The 26,809-nt window shown below is 36.8% G+C and overlaps 1 protein-coding gene across 6 annotated transcripts in view; it reads right to left on the reverse strand.

Moving 5' to 3' along the window:
• The window catches only part of atm (ATM serine/threonine kinase), a 69,205-nt gene extending 42,608 nt beyond the window's left edge, over positions 1 to 26,597 (reverse strand). For 3 of the 6 annotated variants that reach the window (XR_010892144.1, XM_067364998.1, XM_067364997.1), the window contains exons 1-19: positions 26,263 to 26,573; positions 24,856 to 24,977; positions 24,638 to 24,783; positions 24,360 to 24,524; positions 23,944 to 24,109; positions 23,620 to 23,858; positions 20,980 to 21,149; positions 20,538 to 20,710; positions 19,066 to 19,440; positions 18,521 to 18,724; positions 18,207 to 18,308; positions 10,289 to 10,523; positions 9,911 to 10,042; positions 8,883 to 9,008; positions 8,005 to 8,097; positions 3,899 to 4,091; positions 3,598 to 3,791; positions 2,832 to 2,914; positions 1,408 to 1,572 (exon numbers count right to left, since the gene is read on the reverse strand). Coding sequence is in view for 5 of the 6 variants with exons in the window: in XM_067364998.1 (XP_067221099.1) it covers positions 1,408 to 1,572; positions 2,832 to 2,914; positions 3,598 to 3,791; positions 3,899 to 4,091; positions 8,005 to 8,097; positions 8,883 to 9,008; positions 9,911 to 10,042; positions 10,289 to 10,523; positions 18,207 to 18,308; positions 18,521 to 18,724; positions 19,066 to 19,440; positions 20,538 to 20,710; positions 20,980 to 21,149; positions 23,620 to 23,858; positions 23,944 to 24,109; positions 24,360 to 24,524; positions 24,638 to 24,783; positions 24,856 to 24,977; positions 26,263 to 26,334 (3,155 nt within the window). In the remaining variant the exon portion in view is untranslated. Of the gene's footprint in view, positions 1 to 1,407; positions 1,573 to 2,831; positions 2,915 to 3,597; positions 3,792 to 3,898; positions 4,092 to 8,004; positions 8,098 to 8,882; positions 9,009 to 9,910; positions 10,043 to 10,288; positions 10,524 to 18,206; positions 18,309 to 18,520; positions 18,725 to 19,065; positions 19,441 to 20,537; positions 20,732 to 20,979; positions 21,150 to 23,173; positions 23,225 to 23,619; positions 23,859 to 23,943; positions 24,110 to 24,359; positions 24,525 to 24,637; positions 24,784 to 24,855; positions 24,978 to 26,262 lie in introns of those variants that run through there. The other 3 variants (XM_067364996.1, XM_067364999.1, XM_067365000.1) reach the window with 3 other exon arrangements.
• Between the last annotated feature and the right edge of the window lie 212 nt (positions 26,598 to 26,809).

Consider the following 26,809-nt stretch of genomic DNA (forward strand, 5'->3'; position numbering starts at 1 on the left):
TTTTATATATATACACCATGGATACGATTCTGGATAAAATGAGAATTACGATTTATTGCCCGTGATTCTGAATATACAACTAAACAAAATAACATGTAATTTACTAGAGGTTCTGACTAAATATTAATCGCTTGACTCTAATTGCAGGAAAAATGTTTATTTAATTTTAATGGATGTTTTTTTTTTTTTAAATAAATGGTTTGGAATGAATTCAATGACTCATTAATAATACTTGTTTCATTACTGGATGAATCAATGTTTTTGAACAAATCTTTTGAATGAATGATTCAATGACAAATATATTTTTAACAGTCACTTGTCACTACCTAGTGGAATAAGATGTCGTTATTTGAAGTGCCAAGTTACTTTCAAAGGTCGGTTTACTCTATTTTGATCACTATCATAGACATCCGTGTTTATATCCAAACTTGAAACTTTACAACCATTTACACGACACCGTTTTCAATTAAAAACAGAAAACTCTGGCCACAACAACACGTTTTGGGGGCTTCTGAAAATGGGTTTCAAAGAAAAATCTGTCATCAGAAAGATTTGGTTTAATTTCCTCCCAGAAACGTCTCACATGATTAAGTTTCCAACAGCGATTATTGTGTTTCGTCTGACATTTATGATGGAGGAAAAAGAGCCTCAGTGGCTTCCCTGATTACAGCAACTTCCTTCCAGGAAATGACAATTTTGGCCTCTTGAATGCATGGGATGGAAACGCTGCTTTATTCACAAAGGTTTTATATGATATTTCCATTTTGCGCATAAGTTAAATTCACATCTTTGAATGGAAACATAGCAACTGATTCTGTTACTTTCCTGGGTATTATTGTGGAGCTGCTTTGAAACTATTTCTATTGTATAAAGGCTGATTTATACTTCTGCGTCAGACGCACGCCGGGCCTCTGCGCCGTAGACTATGCATCGGATATACTTCTGCAAAGTTGTCTGCATCGACGTGCAACATTCAGACCGCTAGTTGGCAGTGTCTGCGGTCATGTTGAGTTTGAAGGTAAAACCCGGAGAACAGAAGCAGCAGCTTGTCATGTACGTTGTAAGAGAAGCTCCAGTAGTGATGGCAGCAAAAAGGCAATGAGTTTTGTTGCAGTTTGATGGTGCGTGTCCCCTAAGCGTTTTCTCATTCCTGTGAAACACTCGTTCTTCTCCGCTTGCTCCACGCCAGTTTTTTGACCTGAGGGAGGGTTTCTAGCAAATTAATCACAGTGCTTGTGGTCCGCATAAAATTGACAAATTGTTGTTACATAAGCTATTCGTGGCATACACTCGACGCAGAAGTATAAATCAGCTTCAATGCGCAATAAATTAAAGGTGACTTGACAAGTGTTCCAAAAGGAATAATTTGGTTGAATTGAGTTCTTTCAGTCAAAGATTGTTGCTCACCAGAATCCTGACATGACTTTGAGCAGAGCTCCTCTGATATGCGCCATGTCATCGTCCTGCTCGCTCACGGGAGGAGAGCGGCCCAGACAGCGGATGGACGGCAGAAGAGAGCACAGGACGGCAGCACACACCTCCTGGTCTTGCCGATACAGAGAACAAACATCTCTGTGTGAAAAACCCCCAAAAAGGAATTAGAAAAAAATTGTTCTTGGAATACACTACTGGCTAAATCTAAGTTTTTCTAATGTAATGTCTCTTCTGCTCACTATGGCTGCATTTAATTGAGCAAAATCAAAACAGCAAAAACAGTAATATTGTGAACAATTATTACAATTTAAAAGAAATGTTTTCTTTTTTAATATATGTTAAATGTAATTTATTCCGGTGATCAAAGCTGAATTTTCAACAGTCTTCAGTGTCACATGATCTTTCAGAAATCATTCTAATTTGATTATTTGCTGCTCAAGAAACATTTCTGATTATTATCAATGTTGAACATTTTTATTGCTTAAATTTTTGTAAAATCCTGATACACTACCATTCAACAATAAGATTTTTTTTACAAAAAGAGACTGATTAATACTTTTATTGATCCATTAAATGGATCAAAAGTGACAGTAAAGGCATTCATAATATTACAAAAGATTTTGGTAACACTTAACAATAGTAATAATTAATCTGTTAACATTAGTTAATGTATGAACTAACAATAAGCAATACATTTGTTACAGTATTTATTAATCTTTGTTAATGTTAGTTGATACAAATCCAGCTGTTCATTGTTTGTTCATGTTAGTCACAGTGCATTAACTAATGTTAACAAATACAACACTATTTTAATAATTTATAATATTAACGAAGATTAATAAATGCTGTAGAAGTGTTGTTCATTCTAAGTTCATAAACTAAAATAACTAAAGTAGTTAACTAATGTTAACTAATGAAACCTTGTTGTAAAGTGTTAACAAGATTCCCATTTCAAATAAAATGCTGTTCCTCTGAATTTTCTAATTGTAAGAAAATGCATCATGGTTTCCACAAAAATTAAGCAGTAAAAACTATTTTTAACATTGATAATAAGAAAGATTAGTAATAATTGAGCAACAAATCAGAATATTTGTATGATTAAAACAGAAAAAAAACTTTTAATAAATTTCTAATGAATAATTGTAATAATATTTATTTAACTTTTTATTGTATTTTTGATCAAATAAATGCAGACTTAGTGAGCATAAACTTCTTTCAAACACATTAAAGACAATTATTCCAAAGTATTGACAGATACAGTAGTTAAAATTTTACATTTTCAAATACACTTTAGAAGAACTGAGGTATCAGTTGGTCGACCATTTATTAAAATGAACTTTTAATGCACTAACTATAAGATATTGACCAGAACAGAAGAGAAATGAAGGCATCCTTACGCCAGAGGCTTGAGAAGAGCATCAAATTCTTCAGGATCCAGAGATGTGACTTCAGCTGGGAGTTTCTTCAGCAGGGAAAGATACTGCACAAGAAATGGATGATCAAGACTTGCATTAGACGTGCTAGTATAAGACGTGGACCATATTTCATGACAATAGTCAAGAGTCTGTCTACATGTAGTCTCAGCCACGGACCGCTGGCTGACCGTCTCATGCATAAGACACACAAAATTGGAAACACTTTAGGAGATTCAAAGTCATCATCTGATTGGCTGAATTCTACAGATTTCCAGAAGATGTGTGTCACATTCTTTAACCATCCACCTGGAAACAAATGTCATGATGGCAAACCCCCTCATGGAAAAAGAATGCTGTCATGTTTACAACCGTGACAACGAGCGCTTAACCAGGATCAACTAAATGCTGGATTTTCAAAAGTATGTGAAGTTCACGGCTCCATTGTTCTCCAACGTTCTTGAATGAATAATTGATCAGATGTACACTGGTCTGTTATTGTAGGGACATCGACTTTATATTTTCACGCCTTTAAACGAGTCGTGGAACAAAAGGAACTGTGATTGGTTGTGTTACATGTCAATCAAACATCTTCTTGGGTGGTCTTTGGCCAATGAAAGCTGTGATAGAGTCCATCAGTCTGAAGGTCTGGCTACATTAGATAATTTCCTAGATAACCCCATGAACAATATTTAATAGAATTCAATGTTTTAATTATATAAGAGTCAGTACATTAAGAAATCATAATCACCATGTGGAGGTGAAGCATCTGAGAGAAGTCTGTGAGGTCCAGTAGTTTGAGTAGTTTGCGTTGTGTGTCCAGAGGTTTGAAGGAGAATCCACCGTTGAGCTCTGAAGATGCACAGAGCGACAGGAATCCAAGCACAGACAGGAAGGCTAAGTCTTGCCTAGATAAATGCTCCTCAGATAATGCACTCTTGGTCCCTACGATCGAAAATGAAGAAAAAAATCAATTATGTGATCTCAACAGCTGCGAAACATGAAATCACATCCCTGATTATATCTGTGAGCTCTCCAGTCTCTCTGAGCACCTGTGCTGAACTTTGAATCGCTAGCTTCGTCATTAGATTGGCGAGGTCTGGAAGTGCTGTTTTGTGTCCCATCTCCATCTTCAAACAGATCAATCTCTTCCTGATTATCTGTTTGGTTTCTGCTCATATCCATATCTTCATCCATTGTGACATTCTCCATGACTGTGTTGTCTTTTTTACTCGAGTTGGTCAACTGCAAAAGTAAAAGGTGCACTTTAGCTGAGTGTCATTCTGAAACTAGTGTTGTCTAAAGTACTGACTTCTGTACCAAATTTTAAAAATGTGATGATACCAGCATTTCCCCTAGCATTTTGAGCACTGTTGAGTGGATTCTTAAACACCTCTGATTGGCCATTGTGTTCACAAGCTCAACAGATACAGTGCACAGCATAAATGAGTACGCCCTATCTGAAACTTCTGAAAGTCAGCAATTACTCAATTACTTAGAAGACATGTTAGGGTTCTTTAGAGATACAATGTTCCAGCAAGTCAATTACTAAAGAAGCATGTCAAAATTATTCAGGAAAATAAGAGTTTCTTATCAACGTGATAAAATGTTGTGTAGCAAAAATGAGTCCTCCTGATGAGTTACTAAATAAAATTAAATAATGTTCTGGTGTAAATTTAAGGCAATGTTTGATCAACAGGTAAGTATGTTGAACCAAAACATTTAAAGATAAGTAATTTCTTGACAATTAAAAGTGTTATAGCCCACTGAATCATTCTCAGACTTAATGCGGACAACAATGGAAGCACTTGGGAGAGAACTGTCAGAGACTTATTTCTTTGCACAAAAGAGGACAGTTCTACAAGAGGATTACCGAATCATTGTTTTAAGATGATTAAGATGTTTGAAAATATAGCAAAAGTAACTAAAATTAAAAAACAATGGACTTGTTACAAGGCCCCTGAAATAATCAGGCCTTCATTTTAAGCTTTCATTTAGTGAGGAGGGATTTTTTTGCTAGACAAAGAGCAGGAGTAATACCAAGCGAGTGTCTCAGAGCCAGCAAAAGCTATGAAAAGAGTGACTGTTTATCTCACAGAGTAAGATGCAGCCTGCAGAAATGACATGCATGGTTGTTGTTCTCACAGGAACCAAAGAGGCGACACTTCAATATTTTTTTGCTAACAGCCACTAGATGGCTCTCCGGTAGCGTGGCCGCCATTATGGGGTGAAAATACTAACTGGACCATAAAATCCTTCACATCTTACGCACCCAAAATCGGTGAATTTCACTGTCAAATCAGAAGCGCAATAGAACAGTTTTTTAGATTAAGTCACCAAATTGTATGGCTCCTACAGTAAATGTATTGTCTTATATAAGTTTTATTTGACCAGTTGTGGAATCCAACCATTCATCCATCTGAGGTAACGTAGTAAAGCCTAAAGCAAAAGTAAAGTAAAGCCTACTTTATTGAGTATTTCCATTTCATGCAACTTTACACATTTTCTAATAGTAAATTAATAATTAATACATTTCAAATCATCATGTTTGCAGCGAACAGACCTAGTGGAGTAATAGTAATAATATCTAGGTCTGAATTGAAATATATATATTGTACGTTTTAATGGATCACGCTACAAACATAATGATCTTATAACACATGATGCATTGCTGTGTCCGTTATCCCATAATTCACACTTTTGGACACTTTTGCTTTAACGGACATTAGACAACACTGCAAAATAAAGCTGTTATATTCATATATTTATTGTCCAACATTCCCAATTTTTCTGATGCATGTCCTTAATTTAATTTAATTTGTTGGTAATAATTCAGCGTTTATAAACTTTTAAAGAATTTTAACCCAAACTGACTGGGTTTCTAGAGAGCAAAGGTTTTGTGAAAAAAGTGGAAGATTCAAACACAAAGTGTGTAAAATAAACTGTTAAAAGAATTTGATGATCACTAGTGATAGTATTTTATTCTGTGTTGTCATCATTCATGTTGGATTTCAGCTTTAATGTATGTTTTGTTTTATCAAAGCAGCTGATATTGCCATAGAAACTAGTGGACTGACGACTCTCTTTCACCCCAAAATGGCAAAAACGCAGGGCTGCTGCTGGGCGCCGGTGTTGCAATGGAACGTTCTATTGAGTGTCGCTTCTTGTTAGTGTATATTCTTTGCTGGAACTACCTACTGTAGCCAGAGCTCAATAAAGTCAGTTAGCCATTTCCAAAGCCCATATTTACAAAATACTCTGGTCTCATGAGATCAAAATCAATCATTTTGGATCTAACAACCTCCAAAATGTTATGGTGTTGCTAGAGGAGGAGTACAGTGTAGTATCGTGCTACAGTGCAATCAGTTGCAGCTCTGGTGCCTCCGTCCCAACATACTGTACAACACCACACACATTCATATCACATGTTTAGCAAAGCAGCAGTAATTTTTGGGTGTACAGTATATACTGGCCTCATTCGCATGCTGTTCTGACATAAGCTTTTCTGAGTGTGGACACCAGAAGCGTGCACACACTAAAAGCATGTCACACAGCGCTTGAGTACTGAATTAAGTTCTCTTTCACGTATTATTGCGCTTAAACTGTCAAACACACAGAAGGTTTACATAAACACAGTCGTTTATATCTTAAGTGAATGTAAACAGTTCAGATGCAGTCAGTATGTTAGATCCATGCATTAGGTCACAGCAGTGACAGCAGCCTAATAAACATGCTGCCATTTGTCATTAATGTTAATCAGAGAACAAAATACAAAGAAAATCACTCACTGCTCTTGACTGAATTACTTCAGTAGGTTTAATAAGAATCAGTGTCAAACAATTCATACGACTCCAGAGGGTTAATAAAGGCCTTCTGAAGTGAAGCGATGGGTTTTTGTAAGAAAAATATCCCAATTTATAACTTTATAGACTATAATCACTATCTTCCGGTGACGTCAGTCCGTGTGTTCAAGAGAGTTTGGCGTATGACGTAGGATGTAGGAGTAGCGTAATCTTGGGTGAGAGTAGGCTCCTCTCGTGGTTCAAACAAATAGGGCTGGCCAACAAACTCAAGCTCCTCCCACATTTCTCTTTAGAAATTCTCCTTTTAGACTTCTAATTCATGACCGGTGTTTTTTTTTTGCTCTATCATCTGTGCTTGTCAATATGTCATGCGTCAGGTCAAGGTTCAACTCGCGTGTGATTCTAGTTTATAAAGTTTAAATATGAAAATTTTTCTTACAAAAACGCATCGCTTCCTTCAGAAGGCCTTTATTAGCCCCCTGGAGTCGTATGGATTACTTTTATGATGGATGGATGTGCTTTTTTGGATCTCATGCCCCTTTCACTACCATTATAAAGTCTGGAAGAGCCGTAATTTTTTTTAATATAACTCCGATTGTGTTTGACTGAAAGAATAAAGTCAAATACGCCTAGGATGGCTTGACAGTGAGTAAATTATGGGATAATTTTAATTTGTGGGTGAACTAACCTTTTAATTCATACAGTGACATCTATGTAGTGTTTTATTTTTACATTACTTTATTCAATTTCTTAATTTAATGCTATTGTTAACTACACCTACTGTAGCTGAAAATATTAATGCACTGTTGATTTCAATTGTATATTATATTGTTTTTGTCCTATTATTTGTAATTTGCATCTTTGTTCTTATTTTTTAATAACAAAGATAAAATAATAAATTGATGATGGTTTTGGTTGTATCACCCACCTCTATTTTGGTCTAAATGGTCTACCATTTTGTTACTTGTAGGGATAAATTTTAGAAATTGAGAAATTAGTTTGTCTGTACTGCTCAGTGACTTGCAAAATCTTCTTCATGGTGGTCTTAAAAACCAACATGAAAAAAAAATTATGATAAGATTGTGGATTGTAATCCTGTCTGAAAAAAAAAAAAACTGTAATATTATGTGATATTTTTGCCATATCGCCCACCCCTAGAAGGTTGGTTGTAAAATCTCAATACCTTTAATTAATAAGGTGAAATATATAATTTTCTGTTTTTTCAAAAACATTAAAACATTTTTTGGTGATCAAATGTACTTTTGTGTTGCTTATTCATGTCTCCTGTAACTTCCTGGATCATTCAGGAGACATGGACATCTGTAATAAAGTGTAGGGGTGCACGTAAGTCTCACCAACTGCTTGGATATGTCACACAGGTCATTCAGCAACCTCCCAGGCAAAGTCTTCATGAATAAAATGCGAGAGATGGTGGAAACTTTGTCTTCCTAGAAAAAAAAAATATTAAATCCGTAGAATCATTTTGAGGTTACTGGATTATTTTTAAAAAATGAATCATTAAGACCAATCTATGAACCTGACAGACCAAAACATTGAGAAGAACTGACTTCATAAATCAGAAATCACCTTGGCTTACAAAGAAGTTTTACTCGACACCAGAGTAAATGAGCCAATGACACATTTTAGAGCAGAAAAATATGTATATTAATCCTGTAGCTCAAACAACAAAGCAAAGTTGCTACATTAGCAACAGTGAGGGCCATGGGTTTCCCCAGGGATTGCATTGATTGAACTGATAAATATGTACTTGGAATTCAACATAAGCTGCTTTAGATAAAAGCTTATGCCAAATCCATAAATGAAATGAAAAGCCCCTTCCAAGACCTTTAAAGAGACAATCCACCCAAAAATTTAAACTTTGTCAGTTGTTTTTTTTTCCCCTCATACAACAGAAGTTAATGGGCTCCAATGTTGTTCAGTTTCCGACATTCTTCAAAGTGTTTTCTTTTGTTTTCCACAGAAGAATGAAAGTCTTACAGGTTTGGATCAACATGAGGGTGAGTAAATGACACAATTTACATTTTTGAGTGGAATATCCCTTTAAGAAACATTGGATTTAAAACAGATTTAACTGAAAATATAAAAATGTATGCATCATTTTATAAATTATTACTGCAGTATTTGTAAAATATAAAACTATGAATATTGAATAAGCAAATCTTTGTTAGAAATAACAGTCATACCTTGTATTTGGAGATATAATATAGCTTACCTTTTCTCTTCTACTAATACTATCAGAGCACAACAGCATCACTGACTGAACTGATTTGATGGTCTCATTCTCAGCCAATCTGCTCTTTGCCGTTGATAGGTAATGACTAAATTCCTGAACCAATGCCTATAATGGAAAGAAAAGGTAATTAAATACCAGGATCTAGATTTATTCATATGCATTTTAAATCAAATAATTAAGGCTCTGTTTTATTCACAGCTATAATGTGTAATCATAAATGCATTTTGAATTAAAGCTCCAAATTGTTGTGGAAACAACAGAAATACAGTATTTTAAATGTTTTATTTTTAAAATGTTTGTTTAATAGCATCCTTTTGCTAGAGCTATTAATATTTTTTATTATTATTATATATATTTTAATTTCTGATAATAAAATTAGTAATTATAGCAATAGCAAATTATAGCAACAAAGGGGTTATGACAGATTTTTTTTTAGTATTTTAATTTGTTCCTTGTTGTTTATTTATAATGTACATTTTTTTGCATAAAAAAACCCAAACAAACAAATGTCTATGCAGAAAAACGGTTATTTTCAACCCTCATTCTGATCCTCTGTCTAAAACAATCAGTTTTTAAGGAGCGGCTCCTTTAAGGCTTGTCAGTAAACGGCCACTGTTATGATTGGCTAAATGCATAGGGAACGGTATCAACGAACAATATTGCACGTGTAAGTGTTTTCAAAACATTAACCATATAAAACTGTAATTTAATTGTTTACATACGGTGTGCAATAGAAACAATAATTTCTTTGAGACAAAATCTGCAGTCAAATCCTCTGAACAAACCACCGACACGATCCACGAAGCAATAAAGAGAAATAAGCTGTTTAAACTAGCGAATTTTGGCGAATGTTTTTCTTCCATTTGTCCGGTTGTGGACAGACTGTGGAGTATGTCCGAAACACACATCTGTAAAGACCTGTTATATGTCAAAAGATCAAGGCAAATTTGATTTCTCATGTCATGACCCCTTTAAAACGAATGGATATCATGGATGGAAAATCCCACCTTGGCTTTTAGGAAGAGGGAAGAGTGACAGGCCTGTTCTTCCGTGAGGAGTCCAATACACACGTAAGCAGCCAGAACTCCAGTGAGCAGCGAAACACAACGCAGCACACACTCGTGAGGAGAGTTTGAACTCTGTGGAGTGAGTGAAGGCAAAATCTTGCATGACAAACATGAAGACACTACAGATCAGATCTCACTGCAATAAACAGTTCACATTTTACACAGTGTGAATTTTTATTGATTAGTTTCAGCCCTCAGTTTTGCCATTGTGAAGCAAAATTAGTCTGTTATTTTTACTTTTTTCCCCAATGTTGTTATCGACATGCTACCAAAGTGCTTTTGACATTCATATTCTATGATACAGCCTGCTATACTTACATCAGGAGAGTAGCAGTGAAAGAGCTGCTCAGCGACAGACAGGAGACTGTGCTCTAGTTTGCTTCTGAGAGCTTGAATAACAGTGAACTGTGGTTTCTCTGAGTAAACACTATCTCTATCAACCGTAACTTCAGTACTGGGGAGTGTGTCATCAAAAGTGAACTGCAGGAAGAGACTCTCAACTTCCTGCAAAGTGTCTTTGCCCTCAGTGATGGAAGAACTCTGAGAAGAGAAACTGTACAGGACATATTATTAGACATTAGAAACAATTCTCAACACCTTTTAAAGTCACCATGAAATCAATATTGACAATTCTTTTTTTTTGTTTTTGTTTTTTAAATGGGATATTGCAGTATTTAATTATAAATGATTTATCTGTGCATCTTGAGATAAATAATGTACTATACGTATATTTAGAAGTTTTTAAATATATTTTAAATTTTTAAGAAAATAATATTTAAGATGCTTAATTAAGATAGCTATGTTTGATGCATGATGTATGATTTGGTTTAATTTCCAAAGACCAGTATCCAAACACAAGATAACATGACAGCATTTACTGTGTGTTTCGTGTAACAGTTTTTTCCCAGATTGCAGCTACTTTCATTTTTATTACAGATATTGTTCCCTATTTTCCAAGGCAGGAAGTGATGATTTTGTTCTCTTGAACACATGGGAAAAAACACGAAAATGTTTTATGCAATATTCCAATTTTTCACATAAGTTAAATGTGCAACTGGATGGAAACAGCTAATGAAGGATACAGCAGTGTGTTCTTGTTATACACCAAAAAAAGTAACACTTTACAACAAGGTTTCATTAGTTAACATTAGTTACCTACTTTGGTTAACATGAACTGAGAATGAACAATACTTCTACCGTATGTATTAATCTAAATTAATTTTAAATTTCGACATTTACTAATACATTATTAAAAATCAAATGCTGGGGACTTCCGGGTTAAGCATGGCGTGAGTAGGCGCACACGAGCGTAGCTCCCGACCTCTTTCGTTCATTTGGTCGTTATTCTTTCGATATTAGTCCATTACAGTCTATTATCTGGCAGCTGATATTACGTGAAATCTAGGAGGAACAAAAATGGCGAGTAGAAAGCAAATTCGGAATAAAACTGTCGACAGAGACGAAGCTCCTTCTGAGTAAGACCGACGAAATGGCACCACCGCCTGAGGGCCTAACGGCTTTACCTGAAGATCTCGAAAAACTCCGGTCAGCGCTCCTTTCTGACATGACGCAAGTAGTTCACTCACTTTTAAAAACAGAGCTGGCTGGCGCACTGTCACCTGTGAACGCGACATTGGAACAAGTTAAATCATATTACGAAGCTCATGACGAACGACTTCGCGAGGTTGAAGACGGGCTAAATGATTACAGTGACAGGCTGGCGAATGTCGAGGTTTCAATGGTTGCGCTACGGAAAGAGAACCTGTTCCTGAAGGAAAAGCTGGACGATCTCGAGAATCGCTCACGGAGATCTAACATGAGAGTGGTGGGCATCCCTGAAAGGCTGGAAGGGTCAGACCCGATTAAATTTATGACTGAGTTTTTTGAGGAAGTGCTGGGGAAGGACTTTTTTACGAGTCCTCTTGTTCTTTCTCGTGCACATCGAGTCGGACCCAATCCAACTAACGATACAAGGGCCAAGCAGACCAAACCCAGAGTGTTTCTGGTTCTTTTCCACTTTTTCCAGGATAAGCATCGCATCCTCCGATTCAGCAGGCAACAGCGGGAGCTGCTCTTTCGTGGACACAGAGTGTTTTTCCACGAGGATTTCAGCGCTGAACTAGGGAAAAAGCGAGCGGCGTTTAAAGATGTTAAGTCTCGGCTCTACGAGAAGGGAGTCCGATTTGGTCTCTTGTACCCTGCAAGGCTCCGTATTACTCATGATGGGAAAACACACCTCTTTGGCACGCCAGAGGAAGCCAATGAGTTCTACCGTACTCACTGGGGTGAAGAATAATGTGCAAAGACGTTGCTTTCGTTTCCTCGGGTAAGAATTAGAAAACTGTTGGTTTTATATCGTATGTGTAAAACCCGAGGCTGAACTGGACTTATGGAAATAATTGTACACTCCATTTTGGCTTTTATTTTTATTATTATTATTCAAAGCCGGATAATGTACTCAAAAGTTGACAATTTTTGTTTCTGAACTTCTTTTAGAAGGGGCTACATCCACATTGTATATGACTCCATTTGTTGTTAGTTTGCATACTTTGGAAGTCTTTTCATTAATCTTTGTTTATCTGCGATCATCCTCAGCTGGGGAATTAGATCTAGGTATTATACTGTTCTTTTCCTGTTTCGTTTGGGGGGTGGGAAGGGCGGCTGGCAGCATTGTTTACCTCTGGTTTCTAGGTCTGGTATCTCTTTTTTTGTCATTTATGGTTAAAATTTGTTTCAGTTTAGAACCCTTGCATGCTTCTAATTTTTACATCACTCAGGTAATATAGGTGATGATAATGGAGGTCATCCTGTGAGGCTGATGACATGGAATGTCAGGGGATTAAACGGTCCTGTTAAAAGAGCTAAAGTTTTCTCCCATCTTAAATCTTTCAAACCAGATATATTATTTTTACAGGAAACACATTTAAGACCAGAGGATCACAATAGAATTCGCAAGATATGGGTTAGTCAAATTTTTCATTCCAAATTTAACAGTAGATCAAGAGGTGTGGCAATTTTAATTAATAAGAGAGTACAATTTATACCTTCTGACACAATCTGTGACCCTAATGGTCGTTACGTTATTGTCTCTGGATCTTTCTTTCAAGTCCCAGTGGTTTTAGTTAACGTTTATGCTCCCAATTGGGATGATGTTCAGTTTGCAAATAGTCTCCTATCATTAATTCCCAAGCTTAATACACATCATTTGTTATTTGCTGGAGATTTTAATTGTGTTTTCGATCCTCAGCTTGACAGGTCCAGCTCTAGTAGCAATGTTTCTGATATGGCAAAGGCTTTTTTCTCTATTTATGCAACAGAACGGCTGTGTGGATCCTTGGAGATTCTTAAACCCAATGACAAGGCAATTCTCCTTTTATTCCCATGTCCATCACTCCTTTTCTAGATTAGACTATTTTTTTATAGACAACTTGTTTATATCAATGGTTAAGAAAGTTGACTACTCGGCTATAGTTGTTTCCGATCATGCACCTGTTGTGCTGGACCTGCATTTCCCTTCAAACATCAGGGAACGCCTCTCTGGTCATTTAATTCATTACTACTATCTAACGATAAATTCTGTAACTTTGTCTCAACTAATATAGACACGTTTCTGAATTCAATAAAACGGATACAGTGTCTTATTCCTTACTTTGGGAGACTTTGAAAGCTTACTTGAGGGGCCAAATAGTATCTTATACATCGTATGCTAATAAAGAACGTAAGAAGGAACTGCAAGCACTCTCACAATCCATATTAGATTTAGACAGACGATATTCTGAATCACCTACAGCTGAATTACGTAAAAAAAGAGTGGAATTGCAGACAAAGTTTAATTTTTTATCCACTACTCATGCAGAGCAATTAATAATGAGGACACGTGGTCTTTACTATGAGTATGGAGACAAATCAAGCCGGCTCTTGGCTCACCAGTTGAAACGTCAGGCTGCTTCCCGTCTTATTTCCCAGATAAAGGACTCTAATCAAACTTTAACTAGCAACCTAGAAGAAATTAACAAAACTTTTAAAACCTTTTACTCCTCATTATATACTTCTGAATTCCCTTCAGATCCAACAGATATGGAAAATTTCTTAGATAATTTAGATACTCCCACCCTGCAATCAGATAAGATGGAAGATTTAGAGCATGACCTTGAGATTGAGGAAATCAGTAGGGCCATTATGGCAATGAAGAGTGGGAAGTCTCCGGGCCTTGATGGGTACCCTATAGATTTTTATAAGAAATTTAGGGAGAAACTTGCACCAATTCTTCTGCATGTTTTCAAGGAATCATTGGAGGCAGGCTCTTTGCCTCCAACTTTTCGCAAGCATCCATTTCACTCCTCCTTAAAAAAGATAAAGATCCCACCCAGTGTGAATCATATCGCCCCATATCTCTTTTAAATACTGACATTAAAATATTAGCTAAAGTGTTAGCATTTCGTTTAGAACGTGTCCTTCCTTCAATAATTTCAGACGATCAAACGGGATTTATTAAAGGTCGCCAATCCTTTTCTAATATTCGTAGACTTGCATAACATAATGTATCTTTCTGATCCTTCTCCGCACCCAGAGGTAGTTATTTCCTTGGATGCGGAGAAGGCGTTTGATCGAATTGAATGGCCATATTTATTTGCGGTCTTAAAAAAGTTTGGTTTTGGTAATATTTTTATGTCTTGGGTTAAATTAATATATAAGTCCCCTTCAGCTTCCATTCGGACCAATTATTCCCGATCAGACTTTTTTCCATTAACGCGTGGGACTCGTCAAGGATGCCCACTGTCCCCACTCCTTTTTGCCATTGTAATTGAGCCTCTTTCAATAGCTCTGAAAACATCAACAGCATTCAAAGGAATTAAGCGAGGGTATTGAACATCGTGTGTCTTTATACGCCGATGACCTTTTGCTTTACATCAGTGACCCCATATCTAGTTGTCCTCTAATTATATCATTATTAGGTCGGTTTGGTAACTTTTCTGGATATAAATTAAATTTCCAAAAAAGTGAATGTTTCCCCATTAATAATTTGGCCTTACAAATTCAACAAGAATCATTACCCTTCCGTTTTTCTCTTGATGGGTTTAAATACCTTGGAATTCATATGACGCGCTCCTTTTCCTCTTTGTTTGAAGCCAATTATAAAGCTCAGTTAAAAGAAGTAAAGGCAGAGTTGGAAAGGTGGCATAGTCTTCCCCTTACTTTAGCTGGAAGAATACATTCAGTGAAAATGACAATTCTTCCCAAGTTCCTTTATTTGTTTCAGTCCCTACCAGTTTTTTTGCCCAAATCTTTTTCCATTTAATCAACCAATCCATATCCTCTTTCATTTGGGAAAATAAGATCCCCAGGGTTAACAAACATGTTCTTCAAAGGACACGCGATGTTGGTGGTTTAGGTCTTCCAAGTTTTACTCATTATTACTGGGCATCAAATATTCAGAAGATATTATTTTGGCTTCATTGCCCAGAAACAAATTGGTGTTTAATTGAAGCACATACATGTCACTCTTCTTCTCTCCCTGCTTTAGTGTATTCTTCCTTGCCTTTGAAAGCTTCTCTATTCACATCCAATCCTATTGTACTTTCTACTCTCAAGATCTTTAATCAGTTTCGTTGTCACTATAAATTTACATCTGCATCGGTTTTGGGTCCTATTTACAAAAATCATTTATTCCCTCCATCTACACTGGACTCATCATTTAGACAATGGGTAGTTTCCGGTTGAAATGCATCAAAGATTTATATACTGAAGGTTTATTCAACAGTTTTGAGAACCTCTGCAGATTGTATGATCTCCCACAAAACCACTTTTTTAGATATCTTCAGATTCGCAATTTTGTTAAAAACAAATTCCCATCCTTCCCTGACCTTCCTCCTACCTCACCTTTAGATAATCTTACTCTCAATTTTTATAATAAAGGATTGATTTCACTTTTATACTCCCAGCTCATGTCTTTGAGAGAGTACAATCTGGATAAAATTAAATCCAGATGGGAAGATGAATTGGGCATTGAGCTATCTGAGACTTTATGGAGGGAGGCGCTTAAAAAGGTCCACTCATCATCATCTTCTGTTAGGTTAGGGCTCATACAATTCAAAGTGCTGCACAGGGTTCACCTGAGCAAGGCATGGTTAGCTGGAATATATCCTGGAGTAGATGCAGCCTGTGATAAGTGCTCCTTTGCCCCAGCCAGTCTGACGCATTCGTTTTGGTCTTGCTCCTCTCTAAATAATTATTGGGCATTGGTGTTTAAAACTATCAGTGATGCCCTTGGGGTGATATTGCAGCCTTGTCCTTCAATAGGTATTTTTGGAGCCCCCAGTGACACTATGATAATTTCTTTAACTGCATCCCAGAGGGACATTATTGCTTACACCTCTTTATTGGCCCGCAGAAGAATTTTGTTATGTTGGAAATCCCCTACCCTCCTCCTTCTGTGACAGATTGGCTAGAAGATGTTATGTCCTTTTTAAAATTAGAGAAGATAAAATTTACATTAAGGGGGATCGGTGGACATGTTTTACTCAAAATGGGAACCCATTTTGTCATATTTTAAAAATTTGAAAGAATTACCCAGTTGTTAATTTTTTTTACTCTCCATATATGTATCTTTCTCTTTACCTTTTTTTTTTTTTTTTTTTTTTTTGGTGGTGCTGTATTTGATGTTTTGTCCTCAGTGTAATTTGTCTCACAGAATGGCTAAAAATAATAATAACTATTATTATATCTTCTTTTATCTATTCACACTGCAATACTATTATTGTAATAATAATATTATCATCACTATGTAGTGGTATGCATGGGTCTATGCCTTGAAAAGATGTCAGACATTATGCGGTTTTGTTGTAGCTAAGCTGTCTAGGGAAGGGATAGGTTTGGGTGGGTGGAGAGGGGGTGGTGTTGTTATATTTAAAATAGAAGGAAGTAAATTGTATCTTGGATTGTATTAATGTATGTTGTTTTACTCCTTCAATAAAAAAAAAAAAAAAAAAAAAAAAAAAAAAAATCAAATGCTGTTTTTGTTAACGTTAAATGCACTGTGAACTAACATGAACAAACAATGAATTACTGCATTTGTGTAAAGATTAATAAATACTTTAAAAAAAAATTTTTGCTCATGGTTATTTCATGTCAGTTAATACATTAACTTGAGTTAACAAATGAGACCATATTGTAAAGTGTTACCAAAAAAAATAAAATAAATTGTAATAATAATAATAATAATAATATTGGCAAATGTAGTTGGTCATCCAGAGTACTCTATGCATACAAATCACACTACAACAATAGTAAGAGACTAGTATGTTATAGCCACTAGTGTTGTCACGATACCAAAAGTTTGACTTCGATACAATACCCAACTTAAATATCATGATACCGATACTTAAACGATACTACGGCAAAAACCTAAAGGAAAAGTAAATAAATAACACATAACAGAATTTCTTTCTTCACCAGTGTGCAGCTGATACTTCTGGATTTGAGCTTCATTGCTGTGAAGTTAGTTACATTTAATAAATTTTTTTATGTTTATTATTTTCATGCTCAATAAAATTGTAAATTATTTGCTGTTATGCTTTTTTTTTATACATTTAGGTGTTTTTGACAGTAAGATTATTATAAAAATTATATTACTGTAAATATTTAAAGCAATGTTATTAACACAGAAATTGGTTTAAAATAACTGTATATACCCTTCACATATTTATGTATTTTTAAATTAATTTTATTTTTGCAACCAGATATCACTTATTAAACTTAGACTCAATAATACACCTCTTTGCGGAGTTCTGCTTGCACAAGTAAAATAAATAAATAACACTCATTTAATGGTATAATAATTTAATAACTAATTTAATGGTATCACATTCACTAACCTGTCTCTATAAATTCTTTGTACAAATCGGGATATTTGACGGCAAGATGCTTTTGACTCCCTTCGCTTGCGTTATTTTGTAACATCTTTTGCAGATGGGCTTTGTGGTGTCCGTGGGCTTGCCCTGACTGTCGGCAATGTAAGCAAAATAATGCCATATTCCGCTTCGTGCATCTGCTTTCTCAACAATTTGTGGACGGTCTGCACCTGTATTTGCCAACATACCTCTCGTTTCGTCACTATAAAAGCCGCTGTGCATTTGAGAGGAATAAACACGCACTCAATGTGCCGGGTATCGCGATACCTTTCTAGTACCGGTATATCGTGCAACACTAATAGCCACTTTTGTTGGCCCACACTCACCTCTCTGGCTTCAGGCTGCCCATCAGAAACGTTAGTCCTGCCCTGCTGTCCTTCAGCGTCAAAGACACCAGAATTCTAGGAATGAGGTTCAATGGAAAATCCCTACAAAGACAAAAAGTATTATTCACAATGCTACCGTTTACATCGGTTGCAACTTCAGTTGAACTTCAAAGGTGAAATGTGACCTTTCTGCACCACTAGTGCCTTCCAACTAGAATTAGAGAAATTGAATAAAACTACTAATCACTAAACCATATTTCTGAAGAAAACCAGAGTGGTGCTTTCCCATGCAAATCTCGCCAGAGATACCAGACCTGGTGATAATGAGGTGAGGTCTGCAGTTCTCCTCCGTCTCCTCACTGTGTTCGTTCATGACCAGCCAGCTGATGATGGAGTCTCTCAGAGTGGGCGGCTCTCCACCCGTCTCCATCAGCACGCCACTGATGACGTCGTGACTGTGAACATTTTTAGGGACGGAGCACTTCAACAAGGCCTGGGCCAAGCTCAGGGCACCATCCCTAAAGAGAAAAAAATAAGAAGTGAACATTTTTCATATGGAATATAATTTAGGATCAAAAACCTGGTGTTTTTATTAATTTATTTGTTATAGAGAAAACTCAATGTAATGATAAACATAAAAATTAATAATAAACATATAACAATAAACATAAAAAATTACTCTGCCAAAGAAGTTTTATATATATATATATTAATTACTGTAAATTATTTTTTTTTTATAACTTGAGAGATGAGATGAGTGCAAATTATTTTCTGCATAAAAGATTGTTGCGTTTAACTTTGAAAATCCCTTGAATGAGGAACTCCAATATTTTTACACTCAAACTGCAAAGAAACTCACAGAGAGGGCTTGCAAACAGCAGCAGAGAAGACCTTCCAGAACTCTCGATCCACAGGCACCAGAGATTCTTGCACTATTGTGCGCAGCAGTTCCAGACACAGACTGCCGGTCTGGGCTGAGCTGACTCCACGCAGAGCCAGAGCCCAAACTCTGGCCCACAGACGGCCCAGCTCAGCTGCGTGAGCCGAGGAGTTCGCTGAGCTCTTGGCATGGCAGAGTGCCACCTCCCTCAGGCAGCGCAGGACGTACGGCCCCCTCTCGCCCCGACGCTGCTGTTCACCCTGAAGCTGGCAGAGCAGCCCCAGCAGAGGCACAAGATCATCTGCTGGCAGGATGGAGGGGTATTTGGATATCAGAGCAGCTGTGACCTGTAACCTGTTGATGGAAATAAAGAGTTACTACACTGCAAACAAACAATCTTAAGATACTAGGGTTGTCAAACATACCAGTGCTACCGGTACCAGTCAGTACTAAAAAATGTGACAGTACCAGCATTTCTGCAGTACTGATTATATTTGCTAGCCACTGATAGAAGCTGCAGTTGTGTTTGTTTGAGTGCTCTCTAAATCAATGGTTTCTATTTACGGTGTGTTTTTAATTTTTCATTAATTTGAATAAATTAATTTTTTTTAAAAGTCCATTTGAATGAATGATTCAATGACTCACTCATAGACTTCACTTGTATCACATCTGGATGAATCAGAGTTTTTTAATGAATGATGAATGATTCAATGACAAATACATTTTTAACAGTCACTTGTCGCCACCTATTGGTGTAATAATGTAATTGATACAATCTTTATTTGAAGCGTCAAGTTACTTTCAAAAGGCGATTTACTCCATTTTGATTGCTAAAGTTGACATCAGTGTTTATATCCAAACTTTAAACTATTATCCCAGTACTTCTGTGATCATTTGAATTATTGTAACAGAAATAATGATACTTTGTGGTTGAAAAGATATCTATACATTAAAAACTGCTCTCCGTGGCTCAGCGGCAGCACGAACACAGATCTGAATGTTTGCTGTGATCATACTCGGAGGTTTAATAAACAGAGCTGAATCATAGTCATTTAGGAATAAAATTGTGTGGGTGTTTGAATCCAGATCGCGATCTCTTAACAATTAATCATGCAGCTCGAGTACCAACTACTGAAATTTTCATACCGTGACAACCGTTTTAGATACTGTACTTGAACATTTTACATTTTATGAATAAAAGCTTGAAACTTTGATAAAATTATTATTATTAAATCAACTTTTCTTTTCTTTTAATTTAATATGAAGTTTGGAATTTAATATTTGGACATCTGAATAAAATACTGATGCAATGCGGATGCAAAAATGTAATAAAATGTATTGAAACAAATAAAAATTATATAAATAAATAAAAATAATTTTTAAAAAAAATCGATGCTGAAAGGATTTAAATGAAGGATTATTTGTGCTTTAATTTTCAAATAAAACTTTACCAGGGTATAATGTCGAAGTCGCTGTGTTGGGGCTGAAGTTTGGATCGTATCACCTCCCAATTTGTCAGCGGTTGCTCGATGCGCCTGCGTTTGCAGCTCTGAGGACTGTCCCGCTGAGTATCCCGACAGACTGATGATGTCACTTCCTGAACGTGAATGCTTCGACTGAACAACTAGAGAAACATTCATGAACACTGTATGCAATTAGAAATCAACAAATCAGAATTTGATCAAGCACAAGACCACACTGATCATGTGCTTTGTAATTATGAAAAAGCACTGGTGCGTACCACAGTACAGTGATGATGGTAATACTATGGACCTCGAACACATTCATATACCATGGTATGTATTTACATAGTACTTCAAGGTACCTAATTTATATTAACAAGGGGAATAATGGTAACTGAGCAGCAACAGCATTAAAACATCCAAGAATCACCTGGTGGCAGACGTCAGCTGTCAGTTCAATGAGATTTTCTTTCACAGCAATATGACGAGAGCCAGTGGCATATTTCCCTCTGCTGCCGATCTGACTGATCTCACTGACGAGGGCATCATAGAGGTCGTGGAGCTGACCCTGCCATCTGACCCAGTCTTCCGCATGGGCACCTGTGCCAGCAAAGTGTCATTTTTAAGACTTCTCAAATATATATACTGATCAAAAGTTTGGGGTCGATACTTATTTTATGTTTTTGAAATAAGTTTCTTATGCTTGCCAAAGCTGCATTCATTTGATAAGAATGCAATACAACAGTAATATTGTGAAATATTATTACTTAAAAGAACTTTTTTTTCAATTTTAATATAGCGTAATTTATTCATATGATGGCAAAGCTGAATTACTCCTGTCTTGAGTGTCAGTGATCCTTTAAAAATCATTCTAATGTGCTGATTTGGTGCTCAAGAAACATATTTAGGGGCCAAGCAACGAAGGTGTGTAGGCACCTATTGTATCCGTTGGCGTTCTTATTATTCTTCTTCCGCTCTTCTCATTTTCCGTCATGAAAATGTTTCCGCCATTTTGAATTTTCTGAAAAACATAATTTTTAACTCCTCCTTTCCTTTTCAGGAAAATTGAACCAGATCATCTTCAGACCATGCCGACAAAAAGTTATGGAATTCAAGTCGATTCCTCAAACCGTTTTCGAAAAACACACGAACGAATTTTACATAGCGCTTGCAAAAATAGACATAAGGCTGTATCTCTGCAACGCTTTATCGTATTCAGACCAAACTTGGTACATGTCATCACAAGTATGACCTGAGGCAACATGCATTGTTTTGGCGCAGCACCACCTACTGGTGCGGAGATATGAAAATTGCCTGTTTTTGCTTCTAATTTCTGATGGGTTTAAATTTGGTCTCGTTGGATTCGGGGCATCATGCCAAGTCGAATGATAACCAATTTTCCCATATCGGACATTTTGGCCGTCGGCCATTTTGAATTTTGTGCTAAAATGCTGTATTTTACGAACGCATTAGCGTATCTTTACGAAACTCAGTATGGGTCATCAGCACAATGCCCTGAAGGAGCCTGAGAAGTTTCGGACCAGCGCCACCTATAACACCTACAACAAAATTTACAAAAAAATTCTAATAACGTTTGACTATATTAACTGATTGTAATGAAACTGGTCTCAGTAGATTCCTTGGGTCATGCCGAGAACACAGATTTCAAATTTGCCATAGTCGGCTGAACTTCCTTTCCGCTGTATTGTTTTTCTTTAAAAACATACTTTTTCTAACTCCTCCTAGACCGTTGCTCCAATTTTCACCAAAATTGAATCGTATCATCTTCAGACCATGCCGACAAAAAGTTATGGATTTCAAGTCGATGCGTCAAATCGTTTTCATATACCGGAGCAACGAATTTGAGGCATGATGCAAAACCCACTCTTGAAGCTGTATCTCTACAATGCTTTGACATATTGACACCAAACTTTGCAAGTGTCATTGTCACCTCAGTCTGACCATACCACAACAATTTGGACACAGCGCTACCTATTGGTCTAAAGTGATGAACCAGTAAATCCTCATTTTTGATAATTTTTTAGTTCTTTTGCCTAAAATGATCTTAATAGGTCTTTAATTGCTCACAAATGTAGTTGGTCTGATGCTCCCAGTCGTGTTGGCTGGCTTCTTGTGCCATTTTTGTGCTTGGCCCCATAATAGCTGCTTGCAGCTATATTTTTATATTATTATCAATGTTAAAAACAGCTGTGCTGCTTAATATTTTTGCTGGAAAGTGTGATACATTTTGTCAGGAGTTTTTTGATGAATATTTATTCAGCATTTATTGGAAATGTTTTTTGTAGAAATTGACAAATGAATCTGGAACGTTTGCTTTGGTGTCCAGTGTAGACACGACACATGAGATTAAAAATAAAATGAACCTGCATTGCCTCCGAGGACAAAATGCGTGGCACTGCCGTATCTTTTAATAAAAGATATTTTAAAAAACGGCAGCATGTTGAGAATAACTCACAAAGCAGTCCGTTGGGAAATGTGACGAACAAATAAAAATAATAAAAATCTTTCCGTCGCTCAGGCACGGCATTAAAAATAAACTTCAGCCATGCATTTTGAAGGCTATGCAAAGTTTTTGGAGGTGCAGTTTCTTTACATCCACTCACAGAACCATGTTTGAGTTTGATGGTGTTACTCCACATCTTTCAGTATCGCTCCTATGATTGATGGACAGACATGATTTGGTCAGAACACACGTACTTGATTACATACAACAATAAAGCATGTTACAGGGTTTCAGAAGGGTAGAAAAGAATAATTCATATTTTAAACTGGGGAATGAGTTCTGAAACTTTCAGTATGTTTTTATTGTAGAGTAACCTCTAATGTGTAAATATCAAGAACATTTTGATTCCTCCTTTTCATGGCCCTTTTAAAGGGATAGTTCACCCAAATTATGTCATTATTAACTCACTCTAATGTGGTTCCAAACCCGTAAGACTTTAATTCATCTTCTGAACATGCAGCACGTTTGAACTTCAGCAAGAACCAATGAGGTTCATTTGTGTATAGTTAAAATGCAGTGCATTTTAAATGACTGTTGTATCATTACCTGTCTCTAAAGTCTTTGCCCCTTTTGGGTGATGAACACAAAGCTGGAGGTGGAAAAACTTCACGAGCTCCTCTTTTAGTACCGAGCTGGGTCTCTTCTGAGTATAAACACACAGCATAGCAGACAGAACCTCCTCCCCCAGAGCACACACCCTCTTCCTGCAGGACAGAAGCACTGAGCGCAGAAACACGTTCACAGCAGATACCAGGTTCTCCAGAACCATCGGCTGTCTTTCCTCCCTGAGGAAGAACATCACAACACAAGTTAAGCATATACTTTTTTTTTTTATTAGAAAAAAAACATGTGATAAGCATTAAACGATACCTGGTGTTGCTCAGAGCCTTCAGGAAGAATTTAAAGAGACTGTGGGATAACCCCTCCGTTTGGACACAACAGCCCCAAACAACCGTGTAGATGATGCGACTCACTTGGACTCTGTTGATTGACTTTGATCCCTTATTGAACAGCCCACAGTACAGATCCAACAGACCTGCACAACAAACAAAACGACAACAGGAAAGATGATTAACATTATTAACAAAACAGAAAGTATGGATAATGCTCAAAAGTGACAGCGACGATCGTCTGTAAAGTTTTAGTTCAAGAATTAATTTATCTGTTTCATAGTTCAATACAAGAACCTCAGGGACAATGTTAAAGGGAAGTTCACCCAAAAATGGGAATTCACATAAATAAATAAACACACACAACTAGAGATGTCACACTGGTCTTGCACTCACTGTGCCACTGCTGCTGGCTCATTTCACACCAGTATTTACGGACAGACAGGATGTTCTTGAGCAGGATACTGCTGTAGTCCTCACCGTATGCCGCACAGCTGAACGAACTCTGTAAAACCTCCACCACATGAGACAGCAGCTCAGCACATTTTAACTTTGGACCACCTGCAGGACAGAAGAGTGATTTTCTGTAAACAAAAACCACATAAATATCTACTATGGATACAGAGCAAACTTTCTTGAACTGTCATGAACAGTATCAGTAACTCAGACATTACGTTGGTTGGCGCATCTGATGAAATACTTCATCAGGCTGCTGATTTCCTGCATCTTTTTCTGCCGGTTTGCATGTGTGGTGGCGGAAACATTGGCTTTTCCTGACTGTAGAAGTTCTGTCTCTTTTTGAAGAAACTTTTGTAAAAATCTGTAAGGAAAAATCATTATGAGTGTACTCTCAGCTGATGGACAGAATAAAAAAAGATGAACAGAAACAGACCGGAAAACAGCATCCCAGGTGAGCTGCTTGGAGCCTTTGGAGACTTTGCATCCTGACGTACGATCAAGTTCCTCCACCGTGTCTGGTGAACGGATGAATCTCCTGAAGCGATCCACCTCTTTCTGGAAAAAAAAAAAACGAAACAAAAACATCAGTCTAGTCATGACATTAATTTATAAAATACTAGGGAAAATTTTGTCCAATACGATAACCGATATTGGCCGATATTTGAAAGCCGATTACCGATATATTGGCCGATAAATCTAAATAAAAAAAAATTATATAATTTTTTTATATAATTACAAAAACAAAAGTCTCACCATTAAAAGCCATGTCCAAACACACAATTAAGATGTTCTCATTATAATTTTATGTAGTCTATACGACAGATTTGCGCTGCACATATTGCACTTAACAGTATTTTCCTTTTTGAAGTGATTTTCAATCTTATTTCAAGCCATTCAAAACCATCATGGTGGACAGGGCACATCTGAATGTCTCAGCTGAAGAAAATAATTCATTTATCAGTAGGTTGCTGATGTGCGATACGAGAATTTGATGTGCTACTTAAATTAATTTGTTGTGGTAAGTCTACAGCTGTTGTGGTAGTAAAAACTAAAGTATACTACAGTATGTATTACAGTTTATCAGTCACTATCGTTAATACCAAAGTCCCTTTAAGACAAGTCATTTCACTCGGCGGCCATCTTTGAAACGCCTCTCGAGCATCCTGGGCATCATGCAATCTCTGAAAAAAACTGTTCGCCAACCTTACGATTAAATTTCATATTTGAAATCACCACTGAAATCTAACAACAACCGGCTCATAAATTTAGTTTCTAAACGCTCGAATCATGACAAAAAAACTATTTTTCAGGCTGGATCAAGCTAACGCGCATGCGCAGACCTAAATGCGCGTCTCTGTCATAGGTCTCTGTGGAGGCGCGCGTCTGACTGTTTCTATAGAAACCGGTGATTCTAACGGCCGCTGAAGTGACGCGATGACTTTACCAGTCGGCGATTGGCTCTTGTTTAGAAGGCGGGACTTATTCCGCCATATTGTGCGTTACACTTTCTCCCATTCAAAACAATACGAGTGACACGTCTTGTGTTATTCTATAGTATTTGTTAATACTACAGTATGCTGTAGCATTCATAAACAAAGTGTTGTAAATACTATACAGCATTCTACAATTTTTGAAAAAAAAAATTCATGCGTGTTATTAATCTCTTACACTGATTATGTATTACATTTTAAATCTTCCTCTTAGCATTCAAATTCAAATTACAATATTGCTTCCTTCCTCAGTTCATGTTCAGAAATTGATTTTAAAGCCATATTCTCAATGCAATGCTCTGATGTTTAGTGACAGCAGTGCTGAAGCGGAGGTGATGTCGGTCACACACCTTCCTCTCTGTGGCTTTCTCATGCTCCAGTCCTCGGCAGCAGACCAGCAGCTCGTGCAGCGCCAGACTCATGACTGTGTCTCATCAGAGGAGCTTCATCAGCAGTGTTTAGAAGCATGAACAGAGTGACAAGTGTCTGTTTGACTGCGCATCCTGATGAGATCTGCTACGAGAGGGTCAAAACTAACAATCCGACGCAACTTACACACTCAGTCTATTAATACAGAAAGTCTGCTCTCTTTTATGTGTCTGCTTACAGTACTTTATTTATCCTCCGCTTCTTCAACTTTCTTCCCACACGTCTCACATCAGTACCGCCTTTCATTCTTCTTCACAGGCGCTGCTTGAGCTCCACTACCGCCATCTAAAGCATGGAGGAAGTACTGCCTCATCAATATTAATTACATAGTGACGACGTCTGCAGAAAATGTTACAGACTTAAAGTCTGTTTGTAAATGGCTGTAACCAGGTTTAGAAATGGCAAATATAATATTATAATAATATTAACATATTATAACAAAAATACAGGTTATATAAATTTTACTAC

This window comes from Chanodichthys erythropterus, chromosome 17 (genome assembly GCF_024489055.1).
Source record: "Chanodichthys erythropterus isolate Z2021 chromosome 17, ASM2448905v1, whole genome shotgun sequence".
Classification (NCBI taxonomy): Eukaryota; Metazoa; Chordata; class Actinopteri; order Cypriniformes; family Xenocyprididae; genus Chanodichthys; species Chanodichthys erythropterus.